Source organism: Pterocles gutturalis, unplaced genomic scaffold (genome assembly GCF_000699245.1).
Source record: "Pterocles gutturalis isolate BGI_N339 unplaced genomic scaffold, ASM69924v1 scaffold42074, whole genome shotgun sequence".
Classification (NCBI taxonomy): Eukaryota; Metazoa; Chordata; class Aves; order Pterocliformes; family Pteroclidae; genus Pterocles; species Pterocles gutturalis.
The window spans coordinates 170-6,866 of NW_010132207.1; the positions used below are offsets into that span (position 1 = coordinate 170).

The 6,697-nt window shown below is 46.5% G+C and overlaps 1 protein-coding gene across 1 annotated transcript in view; it reads right to left on the reverse strand.

Annotated features, from left to right (window-relative positions):
• Positions 1 to 208: 208 nt before the first annotated feature.
• CENPT (centromere protein T) overlaps positions 209 to 6,697 on the reverse strand; it is a 16,443-nt gene continuing 9,954 nt past the window's right edge. The window contains exons 8-12 of the mRNA XM_010080830.1: positions 5,946 to 6,122; positions 5,012 to 5,215; positions 3,175 to 3,304; positions 861 to 1,025; positions 209 to 317 (exon numbers count right to left, since the gene is read on the reverse strand). Coding sequence (XP_010079132.1) covers positions 209 to 317; positions 861 to 1,025; positions 3,175 to 3,304; positions 5,012 to 5,215; positions 5,946 to 6,122 — 785 coding nt within the window. The remainder of the gene's footprint in view (positions 318 to 860; positions 1,026 to 3,174; positions 3,305 to 5,011; positions 5,216 to 5,945; positions 6,123 to 6,697) is intronic.

Genomic DNA, 6,697 nt, shown 5'->3' on the forward strand with positions numbered 1-6,697 from the left:
GCCACCACCCTCATCATGGAGTACAAAAACCCACAGGCACGAATGTGCTCCTGGGACAGAAAGGCAAGTGGCATCACGCAGAGTAAATCCCAAGGTAGCACACTGACTGCGGAAACACTTACTGCCTGTGCACATCCTGGCAAGGACAGTCTTACCGGGCTACCAAAGCACCACCAGACACTACTACAGGTTAGTAATAACCCTGCCCTTACCTCCTCATGAGGACTTCCAGGTCAGCCTTCTCCACTGTCTTCCTCCCTGCGTGCTTGCTGTAAGCCTCCAGATCGTCGCTTAGCTGCTTGAAGTATCTATGGGTGCTGGAGGAGGATTGAGGAAGGAAATAAAATCAGGCTGTGGAGTGTGGGAACACCAGCTACTTGTACACTTCCACAGGGCGAGGTGCACTGGAGCTGCTTGCCGAGCAGGGCACAGCCTGCCAGGGAGAACGGCGGGAGAAGAAACTCTCCAGCCCACGAACCAAGTACGGCTTCCCAGCCCGGGCTCCCCGGAACTTCACAGCCAACCAGCTGCGTGTCTGACAACCAGAACCTTTCCTAAACTTCCCACACGTGCAAGAACAGGGGTTAATACCCGTGAAAAACCGGCACTGAGGATCAGACTATTAGCTCTTGCAGCGACACTTTTCAAAGGATCCACAGATTTTGCTCATAAAGGGAACACGGTCTGTTGACACATTTCTGTCCTCGTTCCAGTCAGACCTCCCGTGACTCTCCTCGGCTGAACAGTGAGGGCTGTCAGTTTGCCAGCAGCACTCCAGACAGGTTTGTTATTTCAGGAGAGAAAAAGAAAGAAAAAAAGACTAAAAAGAGTAGGAAGAGGAGCAGTTTGTTGCTGCTTACCATTTTTCAACAATTTTGAATGCATCTCTGGCCACTGGCATTTTCACATAATGGCTAAATATCTTCTTTATCAAACTACTTGCTACTTGAGGCTCAAGTGTTTTCCTCCGTGACGCTCCCAAATTTTTTGGAAGCGGCTTAGCCCGCAGTGGCTGCAGGGGAGACCTTTGGGGGAAATGGAAAATTCACACATCAAACGAACAAACCCAGGGGAGGGGCACAGAACTCCAGGCTGAGTTTGAGCAAAACTTATGCTGTATTTGAAGGGCTAAGAACTACCTCAAGCTCTTAATTCTTTCTCCCTCCCAATTCGCCAAAACCCTCATGCCCACAACGTACAGCTGGCAAACAGTTCCCATGGCATTCTGGCCTCGGGAGAAGCAATCCAGGCTCAGTTTCCCCGAGATAAGCACACCAGTGTAACACAGTTGGCAAACCAGAGCTCCCTCCAACACATAAATGCAGTTTTCACAGCATCCCTGTAGCGTTCACCTTCCATGAGTGCACATCCACAGGTCACCTCTGTGTCCGCAGACAGAAGAGTCTGGGCTCAGGACAGACTTTTACACCATTACAAATGTTTTGTTTAGGGGCTTTTTTTGTGGGTTTGGGGTTTTGTTGGGTGGGATTTTTGGTTTGTACAGTTTACAGTTTTTGGGACTGTAAGTCCCAGAGGAAATTATGACTGTTTTCCATTCTAAAAAGGGAAAAACATGAAAAGGGAAGTGAAATCCCTGGATTCACTCAGAAACTGGAAAACAACAGAAAAGACCAAGACACTAACACATGCGAAACCCACAGAGGGAGTGCAAGCCTCATTTGATTCTCTCTCCAGCCCATCTGCATGTTCTGTCAGAACCTCAGGGTTAGATCAGGCCCAGAGATGAAGTACGTGCAGTGGTGAGAGAAATAAACCCAGTCATGATTTAAGTCATCCTGGTTAGTGTTTCTGTGCCTCACTTTACCTGTCTGTGAATGATGACATACGAATATTCGGTTCACAGGATCAGGGCACACATGGAAGCTAGTGACTGTCTGGTGTTTCTAACTGAAAAGTTCCGTGGCGTGGCTCTGGTAAAGCTGATCACAGTAGAACTGTACCACTATAAAGAGATTATTTTACAGCAGAATGTCTTAACTGGGGCCCTCACATGGTTGTTGCTCCAGTACATAACCCAGAGCATTCCTCAGGCCTTTAACCTGAGCGTTGCTCTCTCAGGAGGCAAGCAGGCCAACCCAGGGTCAGACTGAGAGGCAGAGAGCGCAAACAAGCTGGGCATTTCTGTGCAACACCTGCCTGCTGTCCAGGCTCTGAACCTGTAATTATCATCATCTGTTATCCCAGCACAGCTGTAAAGCCTGAAAATCCATCAGTCTATTAACATCCAGAAATGCCTCTACAGAACATGCAGCCAAATACAAGAACCTCTTTTGCCAAGGACTGGCACTCTCTACAGAGCAATGAGCGTTCAGACGTTCCCTATATCCAAAAAGGGCACATCCCAGTGCAAAATCCCAAAGCAGATCTGCATTCATTCACTTGTAACACAGTTCCACTTCAGCAGAGTGCCAAACACTCCATCTCATGACTGTATTTTACTATTTGTGACTAGAGAAATCATCCAGCACCTTCTGTAAGCATCATTCATCTCTGTTCACAGCAGTAATGGGCACAGGAATTTGGTTTCACTGTTTATTGCTTCAATAAACAAAAATCTAGAGTCACGGGCTAGAAAAGTCCTCCTGTTCCCTAGGACGCACTGTTGGTGGTTCTGCAGAAGTATATGGCTTTACCAAATTTCTAGTTAAGAGGGTGACAAATGTTAATTAATCTGGAGTAATGCAAAGCACAGGTTCACTTTCTGCCTCTAGGCGAGCTTCATTTTATACTCAGCACACAGAAACTACACACAGCTTTAGGTTTCTAAAGTCAACCTAAATATGTCATTTTACGTGATCAATGTAACGTCATCTGTAATTCTCTCTCTTCTGCAAGGGCCTCTGCATCTCATACGGGGGGTCTATGGCTCCAGGGTAGCTTACCAGTTGAAAAACCCCTAGGAAAAGGTTTTGGCCTTCAGCACAAGAAAATATTAAAAGAACATTCATTGGAAAGACTTGAGGCATCAGATCTGCTCTGGGAGAGGACTGACATACACTTAACAGAACTCTTTATTCATCTGCTAAAGCACTGCTTACTCCCTGCTACAGCTGACAAAGCACAAAACAACGGACACAGCTGGGCTCAGCTCTCTTCCCTGGCACTGGCGTCCACAGACACACCAGGCCACTGCTGAAGGTGCCTCACACTTACCTGGGAGTAGCAGGTTTTGCAGGATGTGGAGTTGACAACTTGGGAGCAGCAGGTTTTGCAGGACACGGAGTCGACAGCAGCGACTTGTAGGCTGCAGCACGGACAAACGTAGGTGTCTTCATGGAAACCTCTGGGGAAAAAACCTACTTGAGGAACCAAACTCTACTTTCAGAGTTCCTGCAGCAGTGCTGCAGCAGCAGAGAGAAGCCCAGCCAGCTTTCCACACATCTGGGCCAGTGCTACACTGCCTGTGCTCAGGCTGTGGCTCCGTGGCACCCGGACCCAGCACGACTGCTGGCTGCTGCAGCCCCAGCCACCCCACCTCCTGCCACACAGGCTGGTGGCTTTCCTCCCGCCAGGTCCAGCCCATCTGCCCCATGCTGGACCTGCAGGCTGGGCGGGGGCCACACTGCAGGGGCTGATGGCTGGGTCAAATCAGGCTGCCAAGAAGCTGCAGCCTCTTTTCCCAGAGAGAACTTCAAAGTCTGCAAGCTACCTCGCTACTCTCCTGATAAATCCGTGGGAAATTCTCCTGAACACAGGGATGAGCAGAGCAACAAAATTACATGACATGGGTCAGCCTATGAGCATTTCATGTATTCACAGATTTTCGTAAATGCCCTCCAGCTAAGGTTCAGTTTACAGTCAGTACCTCACCTCTTCTTTGCTGTGAACTATGCCTATCAGTTTCCTCCAAGTCCAATCTGTATCCTCTAACTTCACTCTTTAACTTCTTCACTTCTTAACAAGCCAGAGCAGGAGAGAAAACAACGCTAACGGAATTGAAATACTGAGCAGCTTTCTGTCTAGGAGTGGTGATGGAGGGCTTCTTGCCTACCAGCTTCCCTCGCAAGCTGAGTGCAGCCCCAGAATCCAGGATATCTGGCAACATCGTCACCTTTGCAACCCTCCCTAAGAGCTAGGACACCTGCCCCGCTGCATAAGTCCAACTACTAGAGACCTCAAGTACTAGTGAGAGTTAAACTCCACAACTCAAAGGTCACGAGTCTCTCAGAGGAAGCAGGGCTGGGTGAACTCCCGTGCTTCTGGGCATTAGCTTCTTCTGAACAATTATTTCTGTGCACTGGAGGAAGCAGGATGCAAGGGAAGAGACTAGTTACGCTGAGGTTTCTGAGGTAAGTTTTATGACAAGAGTGCATAATTTTTAATATTTTCTTCCTGTCCTTGTCCAATTAAACCTGCAAGATGCTACCCTTACTGTTCCACCCTATCAGCAAAGATCTCTTCATCAGGATCTTTCCACCTCTTCATACAGCTGTGTTCAAGAAAAGCACCATTGCAGATGCCCTAAGAACACCTACAGTTTTTCTTGTGGCAAAAGTGTACCAGTTCAACTGTCATCTCTGTGCTTTCCACACTGCACAAATATACGGACATCAATATTCTCACTGCAGTGGTACTTCCCAACAATGCCTCAAATCCTGGCAATGGGATTCTTTTAGGATGACCTTTGTTCCATTTTTTATTTCAGGGTTATTGTACTTCAAGATTTTAAAACCAGTCCCAAAGACACCACTCAAACCCACTCTGGGAATTCTCAAACATGGCCTTGATTGAAGAAAACTCAGTCTCGTATACATATTTTTCCAAAAAGCATAAGTACTCTTGGGGCAACAGAGCAGACTGAGGCAGTGTCTGAAGAACCACCTAGAATCAGATCTAGGTCCCTAAAGCACCCGAGGAGCCACTAACAGTGTGGCTCTAGGGACCTACCCAACAGCTTCCCATGGACTAAACAGTTAACGTTACTGATCTTCTTGTTCCTCAGTCTATCAAGAGATAACAAGGATAACTACTGCTGCAAGAGTTTTCTTACCTGCACTCTCAGGGTCTTCAGTTTCATCCTCAGTAGGCTCTTGTTCCAAACTATCCAAGTTTAACATGATAGCCTGGTCCTGTAGTTCATCCGCTTGTTCAACAGCAGCTTTTAATGGCTTCATCCCAGATTTTTCAGAGGAGGAAAAAGCAGAAGAATGCCTACCCAGGCTTCCAGCTCCAACACCTTTGGCAAGCTTACGTTCTAGATTTCCAAAACAAGAAAAAAAATCCATCACTGAAACAAGTATCACAGCCAGAATTTCAGAGCTCTCATAAGAATGAAACGCAACTTTTCATTCCTGGCAACGGTTCCACCTATTATACACCTACCTTCAAGGATTAGGATGTCAATACACTAAGCTAGATAAGCTAAAGACCTGACGAATCCTCAGCTTTTCCTTTTGCTACATCTAGGTGTGTAGTGGTCACACAAAAAGACAGCACTTGGTAAAGTAGAGAAGCCCATGAGATTTGAGTGGAATGTTTATCTGAGCTCCTTTTAAATGAACTTCCTTTAATAAGAACTTTTATCTCAAAATAACTCTTATCAAAGCCTTGGTGCAGCTTGTCGAACACAGAAAACCCTGCAATTCAGGAAAAGTAACTTGGGAGATCCTGATTTGCCAACATACTCAGAAGGTCTTCAAGTGTTATCAATCTTTACCCAATTCTGGAACCCCCACTAGTAAATTTTAATTGAGCATTCCACAACTATATTTCTAAGCAGTATTGCCAACATAATTGTTTTCCATTTGAGCAGAATGCAGTCTTTCAGCTTAAAATGCCAAATTTATTTCAATATTTTTTTCACCATTTCGCCCAGATTCCAGAATGCAAGGAGGTAAGTCTCTCTCCCAGCACCCATGCCAATAACGCAGCTGGAAAGGTGTCTGGCATTGGAACTAGTGTTCAGTATTGGAGGTTGTTCTCACCAGGGCCGGGAGAGCCTCGATGTTCAACACTGCCGTCTGCTGTTCCCTCTGCTTCTGAAGGGGCCATTTCTGTCCTGACTCTGGCAGCCTGTGCAGCGGTTATCTGAGATTTTGCTGTTTTGGTTGCTTTCCTCTCCAAATGTTCAGAATATCCAGCATTTCCACGATGCTCTGCAGCTAAAATAGGAAATTCTGTCATCAATCTTACCTACAAGAAAACGCCCAGTCAACCACCAGCATACAGCTGGACGATCACTAACATTTACTCGTGACAAGTAACCTCAGCCAGAGCCATAAGCTATCAATAAGGGAGCAGATGCAGTTCCCTTCCAAAGGTTTACAGCTGAGAGACGCCCAGCTTCTCCTGGGTTTGCTCTACAGCCACCTAACTAGGGTGCACGTCAGATCACAAAGAAGGAATTTTACTGATCCGTATGCAGAGCCCCTCCAGATCTGCCATTTCTACGTCTATTCTCACTTTTGGCGATTGCAGGAAAGGCCAATTTCTTTCCCTTTAAGCCTAACAACACACGGAGTTTGTGCTCAGATTCTCCTCCTCATTTCCTCAGTTTTTCTGAATACGCAATTTCGGAAGAGATACATCACACTACAGAAAGCAGCGCTTAGCAGTGATTTTAACCCTTCCGGAGAAGCCTCTGGCAGGCAGGATAAGAAGAAAAAAATGGAGACGTGGTTTGCATGTCTTTAAAAACCTCAGCTACCAAAGAGCACTTAAGTACTCCCTTTCCCTA